At 57.8% G+C, this 24,390-nt stretch overlaps 3 protein-coding genes and 2 long non-coding RNA genes across 8 annotated transcripts; 2 read left to right on the top strand and 3 right to left on the bottom strand.

Moving 5' to 3' along the window:
- Positions 1-1,030: 1,030 nt before the first annotated feature.
- Positions 1,031-6,090, bottom strand: METTL13 (methyltransferase 13, eEF1A N-terminus and K55). Of its 4 annotated transcripts, none has more exons than XM_080601709.1 (8): positions 5,854-6,090; positions 4,527-5,274; positions 3,842-4,041; positions 3,369-3,579; positions 3,075-3,218; positions 2,729-2,941; positions 2,378-2,509; positions 1,031-1,844 (listed from the first exon to the last, which is right to left on the bottom strand). In XM_080601709.1, exons 1-8 carry the CDS (start codon positions 6,073-6,075, stop codon positions 1,570-1,572), a joined length of 2,145 nt encoding a protein of 714 aa, XP_080457835.1. In that variant the 5' UTR covers positions 6,076-6,090; the 3' UTR covers positions 1,031-1,569. The 4 variants fall into 4 exon arrangements, with proteins under 4 accessions (XP_080457835.1, XP_080457836.1, XP_080457837.1 ...); XM_080601710.1 differs by having other exon boundaries at positions 3,384-3,579; XM_080601711.1 differs by having other exon boundaries at positions 5,876-6,006.
- Positions 6,091-6,283: 193 nt separating this feature from the next.
- Positions 6,284-9,703, bottom strand: ITPA (inosine triphosphatase). Its single transcript, XM_080601732.1, has 8 exons — positions 9,543-9,703; positions 9,368-9,425; positions 9,202-9,266; positions 8,486-8,559; positions 7,939-7,970; positions 7,190-7,305; positions 6,757-6,833; positions 6,284-6,473 (listed from the first exon to the last, which is right to left on the bottom strand). The coding sequence occupies exons 1-8, from the start codon at positions 9,603-9,605 to the stop codon at positions 6,353-6,355; spliced, it is 606 nt and encodes a 201-aa protein (XP_080457858.1). The 5' UTR covers positions 9,606-9,703; the 3' UTR covers positions 6,284-6,352.
- Positions 9,704-9,774: 71 nt separating this feature from the next.
- LOC308198758 lies at positions 9,775-10,640 on the top strand. Its single transcript, XR_013954182.1, has 2 exons — positions 9,775-10,189; positions 10,313-10,640. It is a non-coding gene; the product is annotated as an uncharacterized lncRNA (long non-coding RNA).
- A 1,700-nt stretch (positions 10,641-12,340) lies between these two features.
- Positions 12,341-24,340, bottom strand: VAMP4 (vesicle associated membrane protein 4). Its single transcript, XM_080601741.1, has 7 exons — positions 24,150-24,340; positions 23,172-23,218; positions 22,751-22,801; positions 15,349-15,449; positions 14,433-14,512; positions 13,872-13,923; positions 12,341-13,008 (listed from the first exon to the last, which is right to left on the bottom strand). Exons 1-7 carry the CDS (start codon positions 24,213-24,215, stop codon positions 12,980-12,982), a joined length of 426 nt encoding a protein of 141 aa, XP_080457867.1. The 5' UTR covers positions 24,216-24,340; the 3' UTR covers positions 12,341-12,979.
- Positions 15,422-22,801, top strand: LOC308198755. Its single transcript, XR_013954179.1, has 2 exons — positions 15,422-15,557; positions 16,892-22,801. It is a non-coding gene; the product is annotated as an uncharacterized lncRNA (long non-coding RNA).
- Positions 24,341-24,390: the final 50 nt, after the last annotated feature.

Below are 24,390 nucleotides of genomic sequence, written 5' to 3'. Positions count from 1 at the left end.
AGGAGAAAGTAGGGCACAAAGTTGTCCCTTTGCACAAAGGAGATCAACGCAGGGAGCAAGGGACAGGGGATCTGTGCGGATCGGCTTCCCGAGCAGATCCCCCTGCCAAATTAGAATTAAAATGCAGCCGCGATCTCTGATCCCAAGGCATGCTTGCTGTCCGCACAGCTGTGGCAGCGCATCCCGTGCGCAACAAACACCTCCTGCCTCCCGCACCCGCTGCGGTCCCCCCCAGCTCGGAGGGTGGGAGCCCTCGGGGTGTCCTGCCCACGGTCCGCACCCGGCTGGGGACCTGCAGGAGTGACCTGGGCGCTGCTGAAGAACGACAGGAGGATGAGGGATGGCACGCCGACACCCTGGTGGTACAACCAGCTCCAAGGCAGCCTGCGGTCCCTCCAGGTGCTCCTGCCTGCAGGTGAGGGCACGGCGGCTCTGCCTGCCGGCAGCGGGAGGCACGGGTGGCTGCAAAGTGAGGCTGAGCTGCGCCTGCTGCTGTCCCGATACCTCCCGGAGCTGCTGCTGAGGGCCTGGCTCACTGAGAGGGGGATAAGGCTTAGCAATGGGGGGCGGGGGGGGGATTACAAGTCCCAGTTTACAGCAGTGATGGCCAGAGAGACGTGGAAGAAGGACAGGGGCATGGTGGGGTCTGATTTTGGTGAGTGGAAGGGGCAGCGGGCAGACCCCTAAGCAGCAGAGGGGGCTTTACCTTTTTCATGGGTGCTGGGAGCTCCCCTTTGTGTGTCCACAGGGCTTGCACAGCCTCCGGAGGTGGTGGTTCTGGGCACCCTCCTGGCGGGCGCAGTGGCAGAGCGGGCAGCAAGCCCCAAGCACCTCTGCTCAACCATTTTCTAACCCAACCCCAGCCGCCCTGCTCCCCTCACCCAGAGCTCAGCCCCGCAGCCCGTGGCAGTGTCACCTCCCTGCACAGCCCCCCTGGCGTGCCCCAAGGCAGCAGGGACATCTCCCACCAGGGGACTGTGGACTCCCATCACTGCTAGGGGGAAATAAGCCTGGCAGAGCACTGCGCGCCTCGAGAGTAGCCCTGAGCTTTATTTGTACGGCGCTCAGCCCAATTAAGCACGTCTGCGACCAGCCTCAGGGCAGGACTGGGGTTTTACACGCAGGTGCCAGTGAGCAGGGCTCCCACAGGCATGGAGGAAAGCAGGACCAGAGGGAAGGAGCCGTGCTGGAAGGGACGGGGCTGGTCAGAGCCGTATTTTATCTACAGCAGGAAAGCAGCGGGGACCGACACAAACCCACAGTCCTGCCAGTCCCGGAGCACCCCTCACCACCCCAACGCTGTCCCACGGCTGCGCAGCCCCCTGCGGTCCCAGCCCCCTTTCCCCAGCCCCCTGAGAGACAAACTGCAAGAAGGGGCCCTTGCAAAGAGCAGGGCCCCAGCACCCCAGGGAACCTCGCTGGGCTCCGTCCCGCTGCGGGGAGCACCTCTCCGTGCCAGCCTCGTCCTCCAGGCACACACCCAGGCCAGAAGCGGCCCCCACAGCATCAGACATCCCAGCTGTGGCACACGCAGGGGCTTCTCTTGCTCAAGTTACACCGAGGCCCCCCTCAGATGATGGTGACGGCTTGCAGCATGTCCGCCAGCACGTACGAGCTGTCCCAGGGGCGCCCAGGCTGCTGCAGGGCCCCCTCCAGCACCCGGGCGCGTGCCCCAAGCTCCGTGGGGTCGCGCCGCCCCGCGGGGCTGGGCTGGCAGAACAGGATCTCGTTGACCTCCCCGTCGATGCGGCGCGCGTAGAGCAGGGGGAAGACCTCCCTGAGGACGGCCAGGACGGACTCCTTCAACCGGGCGTCGCGGCACACCAGGTTAAGCACGAAGACTCCTGCAGCAGGGTGAGAGCGGGGTTCAGAAGTCCGCGAGCCCTGAGATCCCCCGCACACCGCCCCGCTTGCCACCTCGCTGCACAAACGCAGCCCAGCTGGTGCCACCGGTGCCACCAGCTCCCTCTCGCACAGCCCCTGGCAGCACGACGAGCACCCTTGGCCCAGCTCCACGTCCCTGCCACCGCCTGGGGCGTAGGCGGCCACACGGTCTGTTCCCAGGTACCACCTACACCCTCTGCCTTCCGCAACCTTTCTTCGCACCCCCGGGGATTTCTCAGCCTGCCTGACCCTGCAGCGCTGCAGCCCACCCATTGCACCTCGCGCTCCCTTTCTCCGTGCCATCACAACGCCCACTAAAACCACCCGGAGCTGAGATCTGCTGGGAGCAGCGGCTTCCGCGCAGCCGTCCTGGCCGTGGCCACTGTTTTCCAGGACGAGGAAGGGCGGCACAGCCCCGTCACTCAGACCCTGCGCAGGACCAGCCAGCCCGGCCCCGGGGACTGCAGGGGCACCACCAGAGCTCCCCTCCTACCTTCTGGCTTGAGGATGGTTTTAACTTTCTGCAGGAAGGGCTTTTCCACAAAGGCTGGGGGCGGGCAGCTCATCCCCACCGTGAGGTCTTTGCTGTCCACATCAAACATGACGGCGTCGTACCGGGCTGGGGCTGCAAGAGGGAACACAGAGACTCCTTATTCCTTGGGGCAGGGCTGAGCCACCCAGGGTGGGGGAGCAGCGAACAGGGAGGTCAGGACATCCCCTCTACCATATTTCTGCCATTTCTCTCTCATGGGGTTCCTTTGGGAGGTCAGGATGGATGGAAGGAGAGGATTAATCAGCCCGGGACCCGTGCCCCAGCACGCCGGGACGCTCCGCGAGACGGTACCTTCAGCTGCCAGCTTGGCCACGTAGTCCAGGCCATCGGCTACGTGCACCTGCATCCGGTCGCCCTGGGAGAAGCCAAACCAGCAGGTGGCCACCTCCAGCATGCAGGGGTCGATCTCCACCACGGCCACGTGGGCTTGCGAGAAGTAGTCGTGGATGAAGAGGGGCAGGCTGCCACCGCCGAGCCCCACCACCAGCACTGCGATCGGGGATCCTGCCGAGAGAGAGCCCAGGTGAGCCGCCAGCACAGTCACGTTCCTGCCTCCCGACCCACCCGCCTGCCCCAAACTGCTGCTGGCAGGGCGCTGGGGCTCCCCGGCCAGGAATACCCCTCCCCACCTCGTCACCTGGGACGGGGTCAGGGCTCCCCAGCAGGCAGAGCCCCGCCACCATGGCTTTGTGGTGCTCGCAGCACAGGTAGCTCTTGTCGATTGCCGTGGGAGGCTCGGCAGGGCCGGCTTTCCTCTTGTCCTTCCTCCGTTTCTTCTGGCCTGAAAGACGAGAAGTAAGGAGAGGCTGGAGGCAGGGGCTCTTACTGGGGACTAAGAGACCCAGCCCTGTCCCACCAGCAACGCAGAGAGCAAAAACACTCCCAGAATCACGCTGGCAGAGGGCAGAGCAGGTCCCAGCAGGACTTTTACCTTCCTCCTGCGTACCTGGGGGAGGCGCAGGGGCCAGGAGCCGGGCCTCCGACTGCACCACGTTCCTGTTGCTGAGGAAGACGAGGCGGCGGAAGTAGCAGGCGTCGTCCCCCTTGACGTCCTCCACCACGTACTCCCCGCTCAGGGGGCTGGTGTCGCAGTGCCGCACCGTGCGCACCCCGATGTCCCCTCCCACGGACAGGAAGGGCACCTGCAGGGAGGACGGGGACTCGTGGCAGCATCCGGGCTGTGGGGACGGGCGCTGGCCCTGTCCTGAGCACAGCTGGAGGGCTGGGGTGAAGCAGATGCGCCCGGGGGGCAGTGGGATGAGCTGTGGGCAGCGCACGGGACACCAGGCTGCCCCGACACGTGCTGGGGCACAGCAGCTCTGTCTCCCTCGAAGCAGAGAAACTCAGGGCTGGCCGAGGGGCTCCTGGCCCCAATTCTGGGGGTAGCCAAACAAGCGGGCTCACCTGCTGCCGGGCGGGGAGGCCCGGCGGGGCCAGCTCCATCACCTTCCCCGACAGCTCCGCCTGGATGCTGGCCATGCCCTCGTAGCGCTGCTCCCTGTGCAGGGCCACGGTGACCAGGCGCCCGAAGCCCGCGCTGGTGGCCAGCTGCCTCCGCCCGTCCTCCGTCCCAAAGAGCCACTCGGTTTCTCTGCCCTGCGGGACTGCAGATGGGGGCTGCGGTCAGGAGAGCCCCGGGCAGGTGCCGGCCCCTGCGCGACCACCCCGGCCTTCAAGGGAGGAGCTGCGGGGTACAGATAGGCATCACGAGGAGGTAACGCTGCGTGACACAGCCTCACACCTACAGCCATGCTCCACAACTGAGGATCAGGAGCCAGGACCCTCCCCGATTTGGGCAGGCTGAGGCAGGGGGCTGCAAAGGCCACGTTTCATGATAAGGGGGTGTCCAATGGCCTTGATACTCAGGTTGCTACAGCCCTGGGCTTTGCAGGCGCACAGGGAGCAGACAGCACTTCTGGCAGAGCCTGACGCAGCTCTGGAAATACCTGTCCTGCTGCAAAGCTGACTAAGACATCAACCAAACCCCCAAAAAACGAGCCATTTCCCTCTCCAACAGGACCAGGACCACTGCTGGTACGGCAGCTCCTGGGTAGAGCGCTGTCAGGCTGCAGGCAGAAGCCGTACTCACTGATGAAGATGGCGAAGCGGTTGTCCCGGGAGGGCTTCACCGAGGGGCTGTCGACCACGTGCAGCGTGTAGCGAGGCCTCCCGCTAACTTTTTCACACAGATCCAGGGAAAGCTGCTCTCCGCAGGGGGTTTTGCTCAGCTGGCTGCAGAGCAGGGCGTAATGCTGCCTGTCCCGCACCGCCTCCACCAGCCGCTCCGCGCTCTCCATCCGCATCGGCTTGTCTTGCTCCTCGGGGCAGATCTCCAGGATCTGCTGCGCAGAGCCAGGGATCTTCCTGAACTTTGTCATGACGTACACAAAGACGGGCAGGACAAACTGCTGCTTGTCCCCGCTGCCGGCCACCTCGTGGACACGCACCACCCAGCCTTCTTGAGAGAAATATTCCACCGCTTTCTTGAGCACGTGGGCCTGAGCCAAGGAGACGCAGAGGTAGCGCCCTCCTACCTGCAGCACCCGGCTGACCTCGGCAAACATCCTGTCCACCTTGGACAGAGTGGCCTCCTCGTCGTCAGTGAGGATGGCATCCAGCGTGCCTTTGTCGAGGACCACCTGGAAGTGGGCGTCAGGGAAGTCCATCTGGAGCACGTCCATCAGCACGTAGCTCATCTTCGGCCTCTTGCTGGCGCTCCGCTCCTGCATCTGACGGATCACAGCGTCGCTGATGTCGATGTTCACGATGTCCTCGCACATCCCCGTGTCGTACATCTGCTCGCTCAGCTCCGAGTTCCCACAGCCGACCACGAGAACCTGGGACGGGGGACAAGAGCAGCCGTGATGGTGAGAACGCCCTGAACATGCGTCCCAAAGCATTTTACATGCAAACACCACCGGCATCAACCACGAGCCCTCAGTGAAAGCTACGCCTGTAGCTCCTACAAACCCACCCTCCAAGGCCCTAAAATAACGTTTTTATAGTGAAGTCACCCTGGCACAGAGTGATGCAACTACAGTGCATGTCTTCTGGGGATTATCTGGGTGTTTCAGCCCCCAGAGTCCCTATCCTATGGCGATGCGGGGTCTCTCCTGTGCTCTTGCCACAGGGCACTGGAGGCTTCGCACGTTTTGCACCACCAGGTGCTGACACCGCTTAGGGCACCTCGCGTCCCCTCAGCGAGCCAGTTCTCTCTGTGTCGCTGAGTTAGGGGAGGGTAAAGCAGGGTTAAAGCTTCCCCAACCACATACTCAGAGGACGGGCTGGACCAGCGCAGCCTTCCAAAGCACGACGCCGCCTGGGCAGGCACCCGAGCCGGGGGGGAGCCACCAGGCGGGGCCGAGCCCTGCTCGGCCGCGGGGCGCGGGCGGCAGCACGCCGCGCCGGGGCCTCACCTTGTCGCGGGGCCGGACGTACTTGCGCAGGACGGGGCAGAGCTCGGGGAAGGCCCCGTACCACTCGAAGGGCCGCCGGCCGCGCTGCCGGAAGAAGCGATCCCAGTACCGGGCCGAGCCGAACTCGGCGGGGCCGCGGGGCAGCAGCTCCATGGCGGGGCCGGCCTCGAACCCGCGGCCCTCCGCCGCCGCGCCCCCCCCCCCCCCCACCCCCGACGTCATCCCCGCGCGCAGCGCGCCCCGTTCCCCGCGACGTCCGCGCAGCCGATTGGCTGCCGCCCTCCCCCCTCGGCCGCTTCCTATTGGCTGAGCGGCGGGAAGCGCGCCAAATTCTCCCGCAGGTGGCGCGCCGCGGCCACGCCGCGCCGGGAGCGGGCGGGAACCCCCGGGCGGAGAAGCGGGGAGAGGCGACAAAGGAGGAGGCAGGGCCGGGAGGGAGCAGCTTTAATGCGGGCAGGCCCAGGTGCCGCGGGAAGGGCCCTAGGGCAGCCCGGGGCCGCTAGCTGGGGCCGGCGGGGGGCTCCGCGGAGTTGCTCTGGAGGAAGAAGGCGGAGAGCTCGCTCAGCGCGCGGTAGCGGTGCGAGATGGAGTTCTTCACTGCCTTGGGCAGCTCCGCGTAGCTGGAAGAAAGCGAGGCAGTGTCAGCAGCTGAGGTGCTGCAGCACATCCCTCTGCCCCCGAGAACCCCCCCAGCAGGGGGGTGGCAGTGACGCGCCTTGGCCACACCAACAAGGTCCCCCCCCAAACCGGAATTCCCCATCACCCCATTCAGGTCTAGGAAGTGTTTCTCCCTGCCACCATTCCTTGTAAGCACATTCCTCTCGACACGGTAACAAAACACAGCCTCGACCCCCTCCTTTCCTTAAAACTTCCCTGAAGTGCTACAGACAAAAAGTGACTCACGTCTGGTCATAGCCGTCCGGCTGGAAGCAGGGATCCCAGCCAAAATCTCGAGGGCCTCTGGGCTCCACGATCAGCCCCTGCCAGGAGAAAGCCAAAGAGCCCTGTAAGTCGGGGTTCCTCCGCACTCCTCTTGCCTCGCATCAAAACCCAAGCTGGAGCGGCACTCACGGTTCACGCTGTGGCCACCAAAAGCTTGGTTTGTGGTGCCGTTCTCGTTCCCAGCACTTCCCCAAGACGTGACCAGCATTAGCAGCCCCAAGCCGAGCTCCAGCACGTTGCTGCATGCTGACAGCCCCTTTACTCCCCTCCACACTTCCCAAATTCACAGAACAACTGCACCGCACGCAGCAGCGTCAGTGACCTTACTACGTTGTCCTTAAGAGAGCTGATAACGTTACAAAAGCTGCATCACAACCCTCCCACCAACACCTACGTGTGTCTGGCCTTTGAAGAGCTTGACGGGCTCCTCTGGGTTTCCAGTGCTGAACGCAAAGGTGCAAAGAGCGTAGGCAGATTTGTCTTCAAACCCAGCCAGCAGCTTGTACAGGCCTGAGCAACACAGAGAGGGTCCTGGTGTCAGGGCGTTTCCGGCAGAGCGCCACACACCCGCCTAGAGAGGGCTCACAGCAGCTTCTGCGGTCACACCAACCAGGGAGAGGAAAGACTGCAAACAAAGCTAACAGAACTTCGGTAATAAATGCCAAATGGATGCTTCTGGCCGAGTCCCTCATTCGACTGACCCAATATTAATTTGGGGCCCCAATGTTAATTTGGGAGCAGAAGCGAGCAAGTGCATGGCACCAGAGAAGGACTAAAGCCCGCAGAATCAGTGCGATTATCGTTCATGATGCCAGGGAAGAAGCCAGAAGTCATAGGTCTGCCAGGTCCCCTCTGTAAAAGACAAGTTTTCAGGAGCCCTGCCACCCGCCTGTGGGGGCAGATATTTGGGGACCCAGCGACGCAGGGATGACACTGAGGCTCCTGGGGGAAACAGCAAGCAGTGAAGGGCGTGGAACAAGCTCAAAGAAAAAGCGCAACGGGACAGAGCTGGACTGACAGAAAAGGGACACAACACGCTCAGCAGCACCCAGCGCAGGCTGGGATTTGTTCCCTGTGGCTGCACAGCAACGTTTGTCCCCAGGAGCCCAAGTCACACGCAGAGCAGCGCACAGGAGGCAGTACCTTCCGGTTTGAGCTTCTCCAGGAACCATTTTCTGAAGGAGAAAAAAAGAGGAGAGATGACTTTTTGGTATTAATACTCAGAAATAAAGGCATCCTTAAGGCACTGTCGTCTATGTTTTCATAGCTCTTTGAATCCCTCTGAAACATACTGTCAAATCACCTCATTCTGGGCTATTTACCTAGCTCTTAAGCTAAATGGGACACAGCAAAAGCAACAGGATTTAATTTACTGCTGTGCTAAGGTCAAAGTAACTCAGTTCCCACTCACGAGCACCAACAAGCTGAAGCACATTCCTCAATTCAACTTGTTCCTGTTTTACACCCAGTTCTAGTGCACACATGACTAGATAAAGCTTTGATGCCTCTGCTTAGCTCAGCAGAGCCCGGAAGAGGGCATTGCAGAATGAAGTGAAGGACACAGACCAGTAATTACCTCCCTGAACCTATTGCTCCAGGTGCATGGAGTGTCAGTCTCCAGTGAAGCACATCCCGCCAAGCTGTGCTCCTCACTCTAAACAAGAGCTGAAGGAAGTTCCCACCTACTTACATGTACGGCCCTGGAAGCCCCCCCAGGGCATTGAAGCACAAGCAGGTATCCTCTACTATCACAGGTCCCCGAACCTGCAGCAAAAGCCCAAGATGGAAACGTTGGACCTAGAGGAAAGCACTGCCTCCAAACTTATTTTCTTACTCAACCCAGTTCTAGTGCTTCCGGGATAACAGGGATATCACAAAAACCCAGCAGCCATTCTAGCTGTCGCCTCAGTGAGGGCCCTCACCAGACAGACACGACCAAACCCGTGCCCTCCCCAGCAGGCAGGAGGGAGGGAAGAGTGGCAGGGAAGACCTCTGGGGGGGGGGGGGGGGGGGCGGAGGGGAAACGAGCAGAGCTGCACAGTACTGCCCTCATGGGGGACAGGAACGGTGGGATGGGGAGAGGGAATGCTAAGGCCACGAAGATAAAGCTGTGTTTTGCGTGAGCCCCAATCTTCACTCGTTCATTTTTTAAAACGAGTACCCCTGAGGCAGCTTTAGAAGGGGACTGTGAGGAGCTGACGGAAAACTCTAAGTGCCACAAACGTCAGGGCTGCCCTGAGGGGCCTGCCACGTCCCCTCGCTGCTGAGGAGACACGAGAGGCCCCCACACCGCGCACACCCGAGGCCGGAGGAGCACCAGCAGGGCTTCCCCAGCACCGGGGCGGCCGGCGGCCCGGCACAAACACCCAGCACCCGGCAGCGGGAGGCACACGGGACGGCGGCGACCTGCCGGGCAGCTTCGCGGCACTTCTGCACGGAGATCTCGTCCGGCTCCCCCTGGTACTCGGGCACTGCGGGGACACGGAGCCGGGGGGGGGGCGCTGAGGAGGAGGAGGCCGGGGCCGGGCCGGGGCCGCGCCCCCTCACCCCCCTCACCCCCCTCACGACTCACGGTCGATTTTCCTGGCCACCAGCGCGTACGGAGAGGAGTCCCCGAGGATCTGCACGACCTGCGGGAGGCAGGCGGGGGGCAGCCCCTCAGCGCCAGGCCTAGGCCCAAAGCCAGGCCTGAGGCCTTAGACCCGGGCCCGGGCCGCGCGTTGCTAGGCAACCGCCCCCCCCCCAACCTCCTCCAGCTTCTTGGCGTTGCCCGTCACGAACACCACGCTCCGCCGGGCCGGCGCCGCCATTCTGCCCCGCGCCTGCGCGCCCGGCAGCCAATCAGCGACGCCCGCTCCCTCGCCCCTAGCAACGGCCAGCCAATGGGGGACGGAGGGGAACGAGGGGGAAGAGTGTCTTTGGCGGCTGCGCGTGCGCGGCGTAGTCTCGCGAGAGTTGCGCTGTGAGGGGAAGGTCGCCATGGCGACCGCGGGGTGATGGCGGCCTCGCCTCGCCTCGGCCGGGCCGGGCCCGGTGTCCCCGGGAGGCGGCCGCGCCCCGCCCCGCCCCCGCCTCGCCCCGGCTTCGGGCAGGCCCCGAGGCTCCCGCGGGGGCCGGAGGAGGCGCTGCGGCTTTGGCCGAGCCCCCCCCCCCCCCCTCCACGCTGCGGCCTTGTGCCAGGGCTGGAGCGCGGCGGCGGTTGGCTCCGCGGGAGGGAGCGCGGGGCGCGGCTCGGCCCGCACCTGCGGGGCCGCTGGCAAAAACAGGGGGAGCCGGAGCCGAGGTCACGAGGCGCTGGGCCTGCCGCTCGCGATTTGAACACGGTCACCTCGCGTCTGTCACGCGGGCGCTGCTGCGTGTGTGCAGGGCGCCGGGAGAGGAGCTGAGCCCTGCGGTAAGGGGGCGGTGAAGGCGGGCACTACCCTGGGAGCAGCCCCACCGCAGCAACCGGGCCCCCTCTCCCCATTTGTTCCTCTTTTCCAAGAGGGTTCCTGAGGGGAAACCTTTTTCCCCCTAGCCAAAGCAGTGCCCGGAGGCAGGAGCACGGAGACCTGTGCTCAGCTGCCTCAGCGCGTGGCCAAGCATCTCTGCAGCCCCCTGCCTGTGGGCACAGGGAGCCCCGGGTTCCTTCACACCAGTGAGCCTGGGAAGAAGCAGCCCTGCAGGAGGAGCGTACAACGCCAGCCAAAGCATGCCATTCCCTGTGAAAGGCGATCGCGTGGAAAACAGCAGCTAGGGAGGAGATCTGTCATCTGCACAAGGAGGAAATGGGTAAAACAGACCCTGCACCCGGGTGATGGAGTTGTTTTTGTTGTGAAATCTCCTTCATAACATCTAAGTGAAAACCAACCCCAAAGCACTCAGACAGCTTCTCCCCAGCACAGCTGGGAATGACAACCCCTCCCAGTCACTACAGTCCTCCCTACCCAATCCATGGTGGGACTACAGAGGCAGCACTATACAGACCGAGGCATTGTTAAGGGACTCGGGGAGGACTGCTCTGTAACAAACCTGAGCCCAGATATCTTAATAGTATTTTCAGCCTTAAAAAAAAAAATCCATAAAACTTGCTCAATTAATTGTATTACTGTTAAAAATTACTAGCCAGGACTGTTGATTTACTGCTGCTGCTGTCTCTTGGTTCCATTCCCCAGACAGAGCTGGTCTCTAGAGACAGTCTGTGCTCAGCACAATGCTGGCATTCAGTGACTTGAACCCCAAACAGACCAAAAACTAATCCTGGCAACCCAGAGGAGAGTCCTGAGGACTGTGGCAGCTTTTTGCCCTGCCTCCCAAGTACAAACACTTGCAGCCCAACATCCTGGGAGATCCTGCGATCCAGCACTGTCACGGATCAAGGTCCTTCTGTGGGTGGCAGCAGCAAATACAAGATGGGGCTGGGAGAGAAAGGCAGCGGTGGTGGTGAGGCTCTCAGGCAGCAGGAGCAGGCACAGCACAGCCCATACACAGACTCACAGGGCTGCTAACTCGTTTTCCAGCTGGCAGGAAAAGGCACCCTGAAGACCTGCCACCCCCCTGAAGACAGACACCCTCCCTTTTCGTCTGCCCTCTCAATCCTTTGCAGCTGGTGAGTAGCCGGAGGCACAGGCAAGGTGATCTTCATCACTTCCACTGAGTGCATGAGTTTGCCCTCGGGGCCTGAAAATGTGGCTACGTGTTAGGAAGAAAACCCCAGCTTGGCTTTCTGATTGCCACCTGGAGTGAGCAAGCCCCACGGAGGGGAAAAGCCCTATTTATATATCAGCAGGGCAAGTGGAGCTTGTAATCGCATCCGGCACTCCAGCCTGCTGTGCTCACTTTTAATCCCCTTCTCTGCGTGGTGCAGCTCCACCACTCAGGTGGAAAGTGTGCACAAGGTCCCAGGTCCACATGAGGAGGCTGGGAGATAGCGCCGGTAGTTCTCGGGGGCACCATTTCCCTCTCTCCATGTGAAATTCCGTCAGACACAGGCCAAGCAGGACAATGCTGCTCTCACCAGAAGACGGACAGCAAAAGAAAAACCAGGAGAGTCTGATCTCGCCTCAGTGAACGTCCCTGGCTTGGGGCTGGAAGGAACAAGGGTCGCAAAAATAAAGGGCAGACAGAAACGCCTCAGATACCTGAGACCAGGACTGCAGCCAGCCAGAGGGGAAAACTCGTGTCTCTTGTGCCAAAACACATCGGTGCCACCCACTGGGGTGCTTCGCTCCTGTTTTGTCCAACACGGGGCCCCTACGCCACCCCAAGCTCCCCAGCCTTGGGGCATGAGCCCCAGGCACCGGATCGCAAGGAAGCAAAAGGAGCTGGCACTCGGGACCACGCCACATCCAGGTGAAGGGCTCTGAACGAGGAGTGGGCTCGGGGTTTACCCTGGACGGATTCAAGGCCAGCTGCCGCCCTCCTGCTGCGTCTCGCATCATTGGGCTAAGGGAGCTGGGCTTTACACACTTCTCACTTCTGGTTAATATAACACTGAAGGAAAAAAAAAACCAAAACACCACCTTTCCCAGCAGTGGAGAGCAGGAACATGCAGGAACTTCACATGTACAGTCAAAAATAGGTTTACTGGAATGTCTTTAGTCACAGCTTTAAGCAGCAATACTGAAAACACCGAGCTTGTGCATTCCCATGGCAGGACCATAAATAATGTCTTCGGGATTGTAAAACCTATTTTTTTTTTTTCTTTTTGCAAACGAGGAAAACACCACCCTTGCAGTTCTGCACCGAAGGGTCAGTTTCCTGTAACATAAGTAGTGGCACGTTTCTCTTCTGCTGTTTTCCTCCTCCTTCACCCTGGGGAAAGGACAGAGCCCCCTCTGCCTTCCGCGGCAGGGAGCAGGGAACTGCTCCAGCTGGAAGCATTATTACAACCCAACCATATATACAGATAAACCGTGACGGCAAGTAGCCAGCTCCAAAGCAGAGACCCGGCATGCCACAAAATGAGTGTTTTGGGAACTGAATCTTCTGTTATAAAAGCGTCAGCGGGAGCCAGGTACTCGACCGAAAAAAAAAAAAAAAAAGGGTCGTTTGGCAGTTCTCAGCGCTCTGTTAGAGCCGGCTACTTGCCGCCACCGCCTCCTTGGAGAAAAACAACTTCAAAGCTATATACAGGTATCTCACTTAAGTTACACAGCAGTTTGGTTATCCCAGAGCCAGCTCCATCAACGTCTCGGCTGCCCCATCAGGTGTGGTACTTCAGGACTATGGGTACTGGAAAAGAACACAAAGGAACAAGCTCTCAGCCACGCACCTTCGCGTGCGACGCCGAGCAGCACCAGAAAGACAACCCTCCTCTCTGTAGTGACAAACAGCGAGCAGCCGCAAGGGAAAGCGTTTCCAAGCTCAAGCCGATGCAATCTGCTGCCTGCACACATGCTAGACAAAGTTTCCTGCCACCTTCGTCTCCTTCCAGCTTTCCAGAATTAAACCAGATGGGATTTTCCATGAGTCTCTCTCCTTCTCCAGTGCTCGACCCCGCTGCCAGCTCTGCCTCTCCTGCTTCTACCTGTGGCAGCAGGCAACAGGCCGTGGGGGGCTGCTGAAGGGCAGCAAAGGAACTGTTAAAGAGCAGCCCCCAGAGAGAATTGATTAAAAAAAAAAAACACCAACAAACAGACCCACTGGCACAGAAGAGCTGTGCTACTGTGCTGGGCTGCTTGAACCCCTGGAGCAGGTCTTCCCCCTGCCAGAAGAAACACACTCGGGTCGGTATTACCTGTTCACTATGAAAAGCTGCTTGCTGAAAATGAAGCAGCCTGGCTCCTTTGGGAACGTTTGCTGGAAGCAGACCCACTGCAAGGCGGCTGATCAGCGCGGGAGGCCTTTGGGAGACACTGCTCTGTGTGAAACCCTTCCATCCGCCCCTACCAGCCACCTCTGCCAGCCCTCCGTCGGCGCAACGTTGGCTGTCTGTGGCAAGTCAGGGGGGCTTGGCTTGAGCCCGCTCCTCTGCATGCACGGTTAAGCCTTGCAGAAGAGAAGCACGGTGTGGGCTACGTGCACCACTTGTGACTGCTGAACAGAGTGGAGAATTTCAGCGCCAGCCATGGCTGGAGCGACCCAAAACTACTCACTGATGATCACGAGCAGGAGGACAACCACCACCAGCGCTATGATCGCCTTCATCTGCAAGAGGAGCACAGAGGCATGTTACACATGGCACCCTATGTAGCTCCTGCATCTTCCCAGCTAGAAAAATGCTTCTGTTTAGTTTGTTTTTATTTTGTTTTATTTTTAAACTCTTGGCTTCTCCATCCTCTGCCAGGGGAGGGCAGGCAACCACCCCTCCACCTGGAGTGTAGATGATCCCTCACAGAAGAGAGGCCCCAGCAGGGAGGATGGCTTCAAACTATCTTGCCAAGAGCACTGCATCTCACAGGGACACTGTCTGGCTTAGCTGACTGAACCCCAGGCTCTCCAGCACAGGAGACGCCTCCAGCTGGCTCCTGTATCCGCAGCACCACCTCCAGGGGTGCCTCCAGGAACCTCAGCTCGCAGCGCTCACACTGTTACATGCGAACCTATAGGACAGGTATTCAAAACTGCTCCCTTGTGTTTCCACCATGCAGTGACCCTGTCGTCTGGCCCAGGGCCGGAGGACCTGCGTGAAGAAAACCATTCCAGCTCTTGCTCACCTTGCAGCCTCGCCACCACATCTGCCTCCGGAGCTGTTTGGCTCTGTTGCTAAAAGCTGTGGCATTGTCCGATAAGCTTTCTGTGGAAGGAGAGAAGAGAGGCGATTCAGCAGTGCACACACAGCACCCGCTCATCCCAACAACTCCACTCCATTTCAAGCAACGAACTTGGCAAGAAGGGAGAAGACCAACCACAGTGGGATTCACCCAAGCCACAGCAGACGCCAACACTACACCCCTCGCTAGAGAGCACACACAGACCGGAGGCCCACTGAGCCCCCTTTGTGCTGCCTCTGCCCTCTGAGGACAGGAATTCACTGTGCAAGGCAGCAAACAGGCTGACAGCGGAATGCTCAGGGCCAGCGTGGGACAGACTAATCTACGGCAGCGTGAAGGACCAACTAGGTCACGGCATCCAAATGCCTCCCAGCTAAAGCCTCGGCACTTCCATGCCTAAATCTCTTACAAGGTTGCCTCCACAACGCTGCAGTGACGATGTGCTGGGCTCTGCTGAGCCCGCAGGGGAACCAGGATAGCTGAGCACCAGCTGGCTGCAGGAGGAGGCCAAGAGGCAGGTGAAGTGACAGAGGAGGGAGCAGTTCCTCAGGGCGGTTAGACCCCCAGGCCGCTGAGTGACCGCGCCAGGGTGAGAGACCGACCGGTGACTTATGGACACCGGTCAGCGTGGGCTGGGGCTGTGCAGAGCGGCAGCAGAAGGCGGGAAGAGGAAAACAGTCAGAAAGACAGACCTGCAGCCCGAGGCTGGGAAACACCCCTGTCAGGCAGAACAAATACAAACCCAGGTCTGTCACCGGGCACCTGGTTCTGAGATGAAACCAGGGAGCCCGGCCCAGCAATGGGGAAGAGATGTGGGGAAAAGGACAGACAGACAGCAGAGCTGCACGTAGCATCGCACCTGATTTATCCTGCAGGTCGTCCAGCCGCTCGCCTCTTTCAATCACCTTGGTGATGTTCTCCTGCATGACATCGATGACTTCGTCCACCTGGTTCTGGACACTAGAGCAGAGCAAAGCAAAGCCGAGCCAGCGTGAGTGGCAGGAAGCAAGCACCTCCAGCTGCACGCTGCTGCACCGACCCTTGCTCCGAGCTGCCCAGGACGATGGGGTGAGCTCAGTGGCAAAAAAAATCAAGGGGACAACAGTGGAGGGAGGCTGAGGGGATGCTGAGAAAGTTAAAGGCACGGCATCGTGTGGGGTGGATGTCTGGGAATCCCAGGTAGGGCAGGGGATGCAAGGGGCTCTGAGGGAACGCTGGAAAGTCAGCAGAAGTGGGGCACCCTCCCGTCAGGGGCAGGCACAGCGATCCAAACGCACCATGTGTGCAGCAACCACCGTCACAAGCACGCATCTGTCTGGGGATTTAAACTGAACAGCTTTAACGCAGTGCTAGGACATCACAGTACTTCCTAACCGGAGCGGTGGAAACCTTTCACACACAAATGCAGGAGGAAAAGGCACTGATTGGTGTGGGCGGGCACATTTGCTGTAGAGGAGTTCACACCAAAGAGGGAAAAAAAATCCCACCTTATCTTCCCAAACTCCACAGAACGCAGCACCGCACCTTTGTTAAATAACTTGGAGTGAAATCAAAGCAAGGTGCACTCCCCCGCTCTGGGAGCCGAGCTGCAAAATGAAAACCCACTCTGCCAGGGGCCTCGAGAGGACAGGAAAGAAATTGCTGATATGAACTGAACCAACTTATTAGAATCCATCTTCTCATAGGTTACGCAACTCTGTGGGTAGTCGTTTCAGTGAACAGTAGCCTAAATCACACCCGCAGGGTTATTATAAATGTATTTATTCACTCCATAAAAAAGCCACACTGGTAAGAGAGAAAAATTCTCCTGGTGGAAAAATACTGCTACGGGCTGGTTTGTATTTTGGAACTAAATACACTTTTATTTTCCTGGAGATAGAAATAAGAAATTTCTTGGGGCCCTAGGGAGACAATGGGGTATGTCTGAGACATACCGATCTCAGAAAGTAAGTGGCAACAGCAATGTCTTGGAGGCAACACCACACACAAGGCAACGAAACAGAAACGGCTCCAGGCCACTCGCTCTGCATGAAGTCTTACGTTCAACTTCTTAGTGTGCATTGATTTAAAAACAACTAAGCACTTCAAACATATCAAAATATATCAAAGTGCGTATTTGTCATATACACAGCGTGAATAGGCCACTTCAGCAGCTGTGTTGTTAGACACACGCAGCTGCTGTTAGCAGTGCACCACTGGTGTCCCCAAGGAGAAGGACTGCCACCACCTCATCATTTGCACCTACCCTCTCCAAATTATCCAATTTCCATATTCCTCTTTGGACCATCCAATCATCCATCTTCCTCTTTGGACCCACTGAAAACCTTCTCCTGCCCACTGGCATCACTTTGATAGAAAATTCAAAGACGTTATTTGCCAAAATAGTTTGTTTTTTTTTACAGCAGCTCCAGACCCAGCTCCACCACATGCAGAGCCATCGTGCAGCATCTAGCCTCGGAGCACCCGCTAAGAAGAGGACAGCACAACCTGCACCATGACCTGGGAAAACAGGGGCGCAAGAGACCCGGAGCAGCATGCCCAAAGCCGGTCGGTGAGGCCCTGCACAGCCAGGAACAGGGCCCCGTCCCCGAGCCTCAGCCGATGCTCTATCTAATTAGAGGCCACTACGCCTTTAATTAAAAGACACTGAGTTCTGGTTCGCACTGACCTAATTCTCCTGTCTCCCTGACAGCTCGGTGCCTCTTGCTGAGCAGACGCTTGTGCCGAGATGCACACACGAGGAGCAGCTGCAACTAGCAATAGTGGCTTCAATGGCAAAGCACACAGTTACTTATCCTTCCAAAACCAGGCAAGGAAAGCCACTAAAAGAAGAGGCTTTTTTCTCCCCCTGAAGCTTTAGAAAAAGCTGGAAATGCAGCAATGTGAGGGGGCTTCCCACCTGAGCATTTCAGGTCAGGCTTTGCAGCGCTGCTGCACTGCAGCCTCTGGAGCGGGAACAGCCAGGCGAGCCCTCTGGAGCCAATTTCTGACTCATCAGCCCTCGTACGGCACATGCCGGGCTCCAGCAGCACACGCAAATCCTTGCTTTATTTAGGATGCCATAGGAAAGGAACCTGCCTTCCCCGTGCTGCGTCTCTGCATCCGCCTACACCGCGCAGCAGCAGCCCCTGCCTTGCACACTGCTGGCAACTGCTCGCCAGGAGTTTCGTATCTCGGGGGGAAAAGGCACAGAAAATCCCCCGACGTCTCTCAGCAGAAACCTGCCCCAAACCCACGAGCCCATTTCGATCCACCATTCATTTTGCAAGGTAGGAGGCAGGCAGCAGAGCTGCACAGAAGGTGGCACTGAGGACAGGAAGCTCGTGTCACCCAGTGCCCCAAGGATATCCACCCCACGCAGGACACACACAGCCCCACGACCCTTTCAGGGGCAGCAGGTGACAAGGTGGGAAGGAGACGTGCTTTGCGAGGGAATTTCTTTACCAAGGCAGAGAGGCCAAGTCCCAGCTCAGAGCTGCAAGCGACCCTGCTACAGCTCGGGGTGAGAGAGGAAAAGCAGAAACATCTGCTATCCCAAACAAGCCAGCCTGGCAGAAGCTCTGAGGACTTCACATCAGTTTCACGGGCACGAGAACACATTTTCAGTATGTAAATGTTTCTAAAAACATTACTGGTTTCAAAATAAGGAGATTTCCTCCCACAACAGATTTGTAACCAAGCTATTTTGGTTACAGCTACAAGGGGGAGCACGCCAGGGTACAATGCACACGGGAACATGCAGTGCAATGCCACCCGTGTCCCCGGCCAGCACAGTACAACAGAGGTGCTGCTGCGGCCCCAGGGCACCCCAAAGCGTTACAGGGGAACAGGGACAGGTCTGTGACTTAAAGCTGCTCTGCTTTATTGGAGCAGAGGATGGAGCTCAGGCTCCTGCCTCCCAGTATGCATCCCAGCATCCCACCTCTTTTCACTTGAGGTGCTGGAAAACTGCTGCGTGCCTTCGCTGCCTATCCACAGCCTGGTTACACAGCTAGCCAGCCCCCGCTACCAGAAATGAGACATTCCACAGATGGGAAGTGGAGACAGCAATCAAGGCCTGAACTCTCATAGGTATTTAGAAATTTTACCTCCTTGCAAAGCAGACACATGAGCACCCTGATTCGCTATCTGATGCAAGCGAGAACCCCGGAAAAAGGAGGAAGAGACTGAGGCATGGGATGAAACTTTGCTCTCCAGGGCCCCACCCGGTGCCTTAGCTACATGCAGCCAGCCCTTGCTCTCTGCTCTCTCCCACCTGTCACTGCTACAAGAGATGTCGGCCCAGGAGGGGCCTGAAAGATGCACAACCTATGCGCTAGCCATGCAGTTTCAACAATCCCCATTAGTTTGGCATGCTTGAGGTTGGAAACTCAAGTCACATCAGGCAGAAAATATCTTCATGTTTTCCTTGGCAAGGGAAAACGAATCCACTAATACACGAAGCACGTTTCCTGTTTGGGAGCTGCTGGCTTTCGACACATACATCGCATGTATTTCATTCCTGCCAGATTTCCAAGAGAAATAACGTAGAAGAAATACCTGCCAGGAAAACGGGCGAGACAAAAGCACAGAATATCTCCCGTGACCCTTCTTCTTACCAACGACTGCAAACACGATGCTTTTAACAAGGGTGGCAAGTGCATCCAGTCAAGGCAGCAAGAAGAGATCCACCTGCGCTTAGCTGGGTTTAGGCTCTGCTTCTTTTTGCTTCGCCTGTTCCAGAGTGGGAGAAAGAAGCCTTGCCCTTTTGGACACCCTGGGCTAGCTATTGAAAAACTCAGACTCTCTGGGCCGGTCACAGTGTTGGACCAACAGTCCAGCATTCTTCAGACGTCGTAAACAGGCCACGCACAGCCCATGGGATGGGCTGCTCAAGGCTCTTGTTGTCTCTCCGGTGTCTGTTTGCAGCCAGCATGACACACTCCTATTTTCCATCCCAAGTTGATGCAGGGATATTAATAGCGCTGTGTATTCCAGGGCAAACCATGCCCAAACACCCCTTATTGTGGCAGTAACCAAGGGAAAAAGGCAACAGGACCTAGAGCCAAGCTGTGCAGACGCTGCAGAGGCAGGAGGCCAGCGCAGCAGTGGGAGCAGCCCTCGAGCACGAGGCACGGCTGCCCGACAGACCTCTGCTGTACTCAACGAGGGGCTATCAGCACTGAGCCGTGCCACAAATCGCTGTTTTCAAGTTGCTTCTTCAACACAGCTGCGAGGAACGAAGTGGTTTATGCCTCCCTGAAGCCTCTGTCCTTGAGAAGATTATACCCAGCAATGAAAAGTGACAACATGGTTTCATGTCACCTTCAAGAGAAAGCCTGGACTAAGGACGGGGTCCCCTGCACATCCATCCACCTGTGATGAGCAGCCAGGCTCTGGGAAGCTCCTGCCAACTCTTGCCTTCAAGACATTCCTACTCTCCCCCTCCTCAGGAAACAACACGGGGTCTGCAGCCAGACTGGCAGCGCAACAGAGAAATCACAGGGACCAAGATCCGGCTCCTGGTGAAGCACAGGAGCGTGCTGAGCCTCACCCCCAGCATGAGCAGGAGCCTTAATCCACTGGCACATCCGCCTGAAAGCAGGAACATCAGCAGTGCATGAGCGGAGGTGGTCTCAGAGAGAGCCTGGGGGACCACAGCGGCCACCAAGTTACCAGGGGAGCTTCCACCCCAACCAAGCAGCTGCTGGGACAACAGAGCCCAAACTTCCAGCCATACCAGGGGAAAATACAGCACCGGGGCACTGTCACGCTGCCTCCTGCCATTACTACTGGCTCTAACTTGTCTCCTTGCCCTGCAAGGTTTGCAGTGTTCCCCCAACGTGTCCTTCTGCAGCTGAGCCAGCATCAAAGGGCTCTGCTGCCAAACTCTCCACCCTGACCCAAGTCAGCTCACTGCCAAGGACAGCCAGGAAAAGTTTCCAGTCTTGCCCCTCACATTCGACATGTTCCGCACCTTTGCTCCCACAATCCCGTTACTTTTTCCTCTGCCCAGTCCTCCATCCCGTTCCCTTTTGTGCCTGTGTTCACACCTCATTTTCTCCAGCCCTGTACAGCTCCCGCCTCTCTAGCTTTGTCCAGCTACATCTCAGTTCTCCAGATGCTCAAATTCCTCCTTAAAATGTCTTTTCCTTATAGTGTTTCAGCAGCAACCCAACTCTCCTCTTCCTCCTCTACTGAAACAAGAACAAACTGCATCATTATGACACCAGGCATCAATCCATCCGGCACAGGGGCTGGTTTGATCAGAAACTTAATAATAAACCACACAACAAGAAGCAACTACGGCACGCTGCGAGTGCTTATTAAATAAAGCAATCAGCACTGATGAGAGCAGACAATAGATACTGTTTTGTAACAGACACTCTAGATACTAGAGCCTAGAGAAATGTAGTCACTTACTATCCCAAGGGACACATCCCATACCAGGTCCACCAGACAACTGGTCTCTGGCTACAGGCAAGCCTCGGACATGTGAAGTGACTAATGCCCACCCATGAACCCACCAGTTCCTGGGTGAATTCTTCTTTCATTTTTCTTCCCTTACACAGCTGCAGTGCTGTCCTCCACCTGAAAACACACTCCTCCCTGCCTCCTGAAGACTCCCACAGCCCTTCTGCCTGGCCAAGGCAGCTGGAAGAGATGAGCTGCCATTTTCCTCCACTCAGGCAAGACACAAGACCCTCTGCAAACCCCTTCTGGCAGAAGAGGACGAAGGGGCAGACATTAACCCCCTTCTACACCTTTTCATCGACGTGGGACCCCACTCGCACAATCGGAGCAGGCTGCCAAGGACCACATCCAGGTGGCTTCTGAAGATCTTCAAGGAGGGAGACTCCACAGTCTCAGGACCACCTCTGCCAGCACTCCATCACCTGCACAGTAAATTGTAGCAGGCAATATCAAAGGCCTCACTGGAGGGCACCTCAAAGAAGGTCAAAGAAAGTCAAAGAAGGTAGAGGATCCTAAACACATCGTGCCATCTCAGTCGTACTGCTCTTCAGTGACCGTGAATGAACTGTAGGGGCAGAGGATATAAACAGAAGGAGCCAAGATGAATTTTATAGCTGCTGATTTCCATGTCAAGAAAACAACAACAAAATACCCTGCCCACATGTTTGTGCTAACAAACCTCCCAAACCGAGTTGCTTAGACCCAAATAACTTCGCCTTCTGGACTGAAACGATCCACTCTTCTCCTTCGGTTAGGTATTTAAACTCAAACCCACAAACCTCTAAGCTCCATTATTAAGTCACTTCACTGTGGACTTGTAAAACTCAGAACTCTCCCTAATTACGTCTTATCTTGAAGAACCTAATTTACACTAGCTCCCAATGAGTCATCCCAGCGCTGCACTGGCTTCTTCCTGGCATGAAAAAAAAATCCCTAATGAGGAGCAATTCTGAGGCTGCTCACAAAACAACCCAGTCAGATCGGTGCCTGGTCATCAGCCTCTGCCCAGATTTCTGTTCTGGCTTTGCGGAGGCCAGCGAAGGAAACAGCACCACGAGAACCAGGGGTCTGTGAACAACCCCCCCTTCCCATTAAGTGCAACCATCGCATCCCCAGTAGCTAATGGCAGGGCAAACTGGGGCACGGAATGAGCATCATCCAGGAAATGACTCGCTGAGAGAAGGAGTCAGCACTCCCTCCTTCCTTCTTGCACTGTTACAGTCAATAATCCTCCTCCAGCTGTAATGGCTTCCTGTTTGTCCTGCTGCTCGGACCTCCCTGAGTCACTGCTCATCTCCGGGTCACCTCTGCCAGGTTTTCACCTGAGGAGGAGACCAGAAGGCCAGCAGCTGCCTGAAATAAATGGTCCCTGCGCGTTCCTGACCACTTGCTTTCTTGAAACATTGAGAAGCAAGTTACAAGATGAAGAAAAAAAACCACAATGAAGCAAGAATGGGCTAGATAAGGTTAAAATTCAGGGTTAATACTCCAGAAGAAAAAAAAATGATAGAAAGATGGAACAGGTTATCACCAGAATACAGCAAGGGCTTTGGAAACTCCATTTTGGTGCTGTGATACAATCCTACCCCTTCACCTCTGTTAAGAGGCAGTTCATTGGTAACTGGAATCAAATTTGAGATTTTCCCTAGCTATGGGCAGGTAGGGTGGGAAATTACGATCAGAAGAAGCAAAACACAAATCACGTTCCTATTCAGGATCATGGAGAAATGCTCTGCTAACAGTGCAGCAGGGGCTTGTACTGCCAGAACCAAATATTATCTGAATGACACAGAAGAACAAGAACTCACTGCCTGATCTTGTCATTTCTGGGTCCAAATCTTGGTCCAGAAGGCCCCCTCCTGCAGTACAAAAGAGAGCAATAATGATGAAAGATACAACGAAAACATATCATTAAACCAAAGACTTGAGATATACACGAGAGAATCAACGCCTTGCAGAGGAAGTATTGTTCTCATGCCTCCCATCGGCCCCTCCTATGTCACGCAGAATGTGTGGCACCCCAGTTTTACACAGGTGACACCTATTAAGTCTTAATTAACGCTTGATGATAAGGCTCTGGGAGATCACCTCAAAGGAATCAAAGGTTTTCATTGCAGCAAGCCCCCACCTATCCGTCAGGAAGCAGCTTTTGGTGTTCAATGCCTCCGGTCTCAGAGCGTTAGGCAGCAAAGACACCACATGCCCTACGGTGTCCATTCAGAAACTCACAAGAAAAAGTCTTCCTCTTCATCCGAATCTTCTTCCAAAAGGTTCCTCTGCGAACAAAGGAAATAAAACCTTCGTCAATAAGCATCCAACGTTTCGCACACAGGTTTCCAGGATGCCACCAGCATCCTCTGCCCACAGGTTTGGAGATCGGCGGTACTTCCCAGGCAGCGGGGTGGCACTGTTTCTCTCCCCTTGCGGCCAGGGGCAGAGCTGGATGTCCCTGTGCTGTCCCCAGCACCCAGGAGGTGTCTGCGAGCTCTGCAGCGCACAGCCTGACGCCCAGCTCCACAGCTCTGGCTTGGGACAGCACTCGCATCGCTGCCACCGAGCCAAACTGGATTTGTAGCCACTGCTGGTTGCCCAAGCAGGTGCAGATCCTACTCCCGAGCATCAGTAAAACATCCAATGATACAGAAACAGGTGCTGCGTGTTGGACCCTGCTTTGGAGCGGAGCAGGCAGAACCCCTGCTCAGGCCAGGAAAGCCCTCCCAGCTCAGGGGATGACCCCAGCGTGGACCCACAGGATGATCCATCCTCGGTCTCACGAACTTCAGCATCTCCTGCAGCCACCTGGAGCACCCCAAGCGCGCAGCAAGTCAGGTGCGAAGCTGATTTGGAGGTCACTGCTTCTGTAGCCAGCGGCGACAGCGGGCGTGAGGACGACGACAGGAAACCCCGCGGCCCCCATATACCACAGCGGCCCCCATACACCACACCCGGGGGTCAGCCCTTCGGCCCCGCGGCCCGAGGTGAAGGCTGCGGGCAGGCTGGGAGCAGAGGGGGCTGGGAGCTTGGCTTCACGCGGAAGGGCTCGTCCCCCGGCACGGGTCTCCTGGTGACATCCCCGGCGGGACGGGGCAGGACCCAAGCCGGGGGGACCCCCCTCGCCGCGCCGCACCGCACCGCACCCCCACTGGGGTGCGTGGCTCTGGGACCCAGGCCCCCACACGCTCCCCCACGCTCCCCCCCCCCACTCACCCGCTCGCTCTTCACCGAGCCCGTGACCTCGTCGTCGTGCAGGTGCCGCTTGAACTTGGGGGGCATGGCTCCCTGCCGCCGGGGGGCAGCGCGGCCCCGCCGCCCAGCGCGCTGCGGGCCCGCCCGGCAAATGGCCGCCCCATCGAGCGGCTCGGCGATCGGCACCGCGCCCCGACCGGCAGCGCGGGGCGGGGCCGAGCCGGGAGGGGGCGGGGCCAGGGCGGGGAGGGGGCGGGGCTAA

Source organism: Anser brachyrhynchus, assembly GCF_964034855.1.
Source record: "Anser brachyrhynchus genome assembly, chromosome: 8".
NCBI classification, from domain to species: domain Eukaryota; kingdom Metazoa; phylum Chordata; class Aves; order Anseriformes; family Anatidae; genus Anser; species Anser brachyrhynchus.
The sequence above is the reverse complement of the archived record's forward strand: the minus strand, read 5'-3'. Positions and strand labels throughout refer to the sequence as shown.

Bases quoted from the DNA above. Each gene is read 5' to 3' on its own strand.
- METTL13 (XM_080601709.1), bottom strand. From the start codon at position 6,075: ATGACGTCGGGGGTGGGGGGGGGGGGGGGCGCGGCGGCGGAGGGCCGC. The intron at 3,580-3,841 runs GTGAGCCCGCTT...TCCTCCCTGCAG, and splicing joins GCCTCCCCGCCCGGCAGCAG to GTGCCCTTCCTGTCCGTGGG. The intron at 3,219-3,368 runs GTAAAAGTCCTG...CTCGTCTTTCAG, and splicing joins CCCAGGTACGCAGGAGGAAG to GCCAGAAGAAACGGAGGAAG.
- VAMP4 (XM_080601741.1), bottom strand. From the start codon at position 24,215: ATGCCCCCCAAGTTCAAGCGGCACCTGCACGACGACGAGGTCACGGGC. The intron at 23,219-24,149 runs GTGAGTGGGGGG...CTTTGTTCGCAG, and splicing joins GCTCGGTGAAGAGCGAGCGG to AGGAACCTTTTGGAAGAAGA. The intron at 22,802-23,171 runs GTGAGTTTCTGA...TTTGTACTGCAG, and splicing joins GAAGAGGAAGACTTTTTCTT to GAGGGGGCCTTCTGGACCAA.
- ITPA (XM_080601732.1), bottom strand. From the start codon at position 9,605: ATGGCGGCGCCGGCCCGGCGGAGCGTGGTGTTCGTGACGGGCAACGCC. The intron at 9,426-9,542 runs GTTGGGGGGGGG...TGCCTCCCGCAG, and splicing joins ACGCCAAGAAGCTGGAGGAG to GTCGTGCAGATCCTCGGGGA. The intron at 9,267-9,367 runs GTGAGTCGTGAG...GTGTCCCCGCAG, and splicing joins GGTGGCCAGGAAAATCGACC to TGCCCGAGTACCAGGGGGAG.